The 1,766-nt window shown below is 43.5% G+C and overlaps 1 protein-coding gene across 1 annotated transcript in view; it reads right to left on the bottom strand.

The window, feature by feature from the left end:
- Positions 1-1,367: 1,367 nt before the first annotated feature.
- The window catches only part of LOC106816828 (agmatinase, mitochondrial-like), a gene marked incomplete in the record, with an annotated part of 7,935 nt that continues 7,536 nt past the window's right edge, over positions 1,368-1,766 (bottom strand). The window contains 1 exon segment of the mRNA XM_014821462.1: positions 1,368-1,618. Coding sequence (XP_014676948.1) covers positions 1,520-1,618 — 99 coding nt within the window.

Genomic DNA, 1,766 nt, shown 5'->3' with positions numbered 1-1,766 from the left:
GGCCGCTGGAGGGGGTAGCTAACCCAACATGGCTGCCTCCATGCAGGGACTCGACTATCTACATCGTTAATTGATGAGCTGGCAAAACAACACGAAAACGCACACTAATAAACAGCAGACATCACAAATAATTATACAATTACAAACACAGATCACCCACACTCCGGTTCCCAGGGAGCCACCCTGTTAGGAACCCGGTCTAGGGTCCGGTGCCACCGCTACAAATGTATACCCTAGCTACAACACCCATGTTTGGTTGTTCCACGGTGTTTGTATGTTGCAACAACCATGGATGTTGTAGGGTATGTATGCAGTAACAGAGTATCATCTGTGATATGTGTGGATGGGTGCATCATTAACAGAAACTGGATATGACTATATATGTACATTATACCTTCAGATGTACTCTGCACGGGAAGCCTTTGCATGCTTGCAGTTTCTCTGCGAACTATTCATGAGAATGCTTGCCATGATGATAATGCGTGATCGCCTCTTGATGTGTGAACGAATACGCGTGATCGCCTTTTTACTGACTATATATACATACACACGCTCAATGACTAAATTGTGCAAGTCACATTTCATATGTGATTTTGATGTCTAATAGTCGCGACATTAAAAATGACTTACACAATGTATCAGTTTTTTATTAGTCCCTTTGTGAACAGTCTGAGCAGCTTACTCATCTCCCTGAGCCTGACAATGCATGACTGCTTCGCTCGCACTAACACGGGCTTATCAGAAAGATATGTTATCTCATCAACACACGAAACACGGGCAAGTAAGCTACACCAATGCTTTAGGTGCAACAAAAATACGAAGACTCACTAAATCACAAGACTGCTATCTCGAATTCTAAACTGCAGACACATCCATGCAGTCTCTGGCTCCCTCCTATCTCCAGGGCCCAGGCACTCGAGTACTGGATTGGACAAGCTAGACTTTGCAGGCACCAGCACTAAGCTGGCATGATGACGTAATTATCACATGTATCTCTATTGTACTGCATTTTTGCCACAGGGCCACATCCGTTCATATGTCCAGTGCCACAAAGTGAGACTAAAGCCGGGCGCACACGTGGTGATTTTTAATGCTAGTACGGGCGATTTTTATCACGTGTTCAGCGACTTGTATTGGCAATAAATATCAAACGTGTTTGATATTCCAGCGACGAGTTTCTGGCGTCAAAATCACCATCGCCATGCAGCGCACACGTGGCGATTTCTCGGCGATTTTGTTGCTGGCAACAAAATCGCCAGTGCTAGCGATAAAAATCGCCACGTGTGCGCCCGGCTTTAAAATCACTGCAGTCTAAACCACAGTCACGGTTAACCACAGTTCAATTAAGAATTCTACAATTTGTAGCAGAGCTTTGAAATCAACCTTTTATTTGGGGAAAAATCCTTGATTTGTTAGATCCAAAAACATATCCGGTGCTTCATGCTGAATTTTTATGTGCTATATGTGCTTTATGCTTTATGTGCTTTATGTGCTACTGTCCTGTTGTAGAGGCAGCTGCTTAGACGTACTTCACACCAGGTAGAACGCAGAGCATCTCAAACAGCAGGTTTGCACCGAGCAGAGCAGTCGTGCCAGTCGTATCGTATGGTGGTGACACCTATCATCGAAACAGGAAAAATTTGTTATTGGAAAAATTTCAAGGTAATTAAGGATCTCAGTGAGAACGAGAGCTGAGATGACAGGAGTCAACCATATTCTTATAAATTACTGTTATATACCTAGTTTCCACTACATGAATACATACA

The sequence above is a fragment of the Priapulus caudatus genome, unplaced genomic scaffold, assembly GCF_000485595.1.
Source record: "Priapulus caudatus unplaced genomic scaffold, Priapulus_caudatus-5.0.1 Scaffold1498, whole genome shotgun sequence".
Taxonomy (NCBI): domain Eukaryota; kingdom Metazoa; phylum Priapulida; class Priapulimorpha; order Priapulimorphida; family Priapulidae; genus Priapulus; species Priapulus caudatus.
The sequence above is the reverse complement of the archived record's forward strand: the minus strand, read 5'-3'. Positions and strand labels throughout refer to the sequence as shown.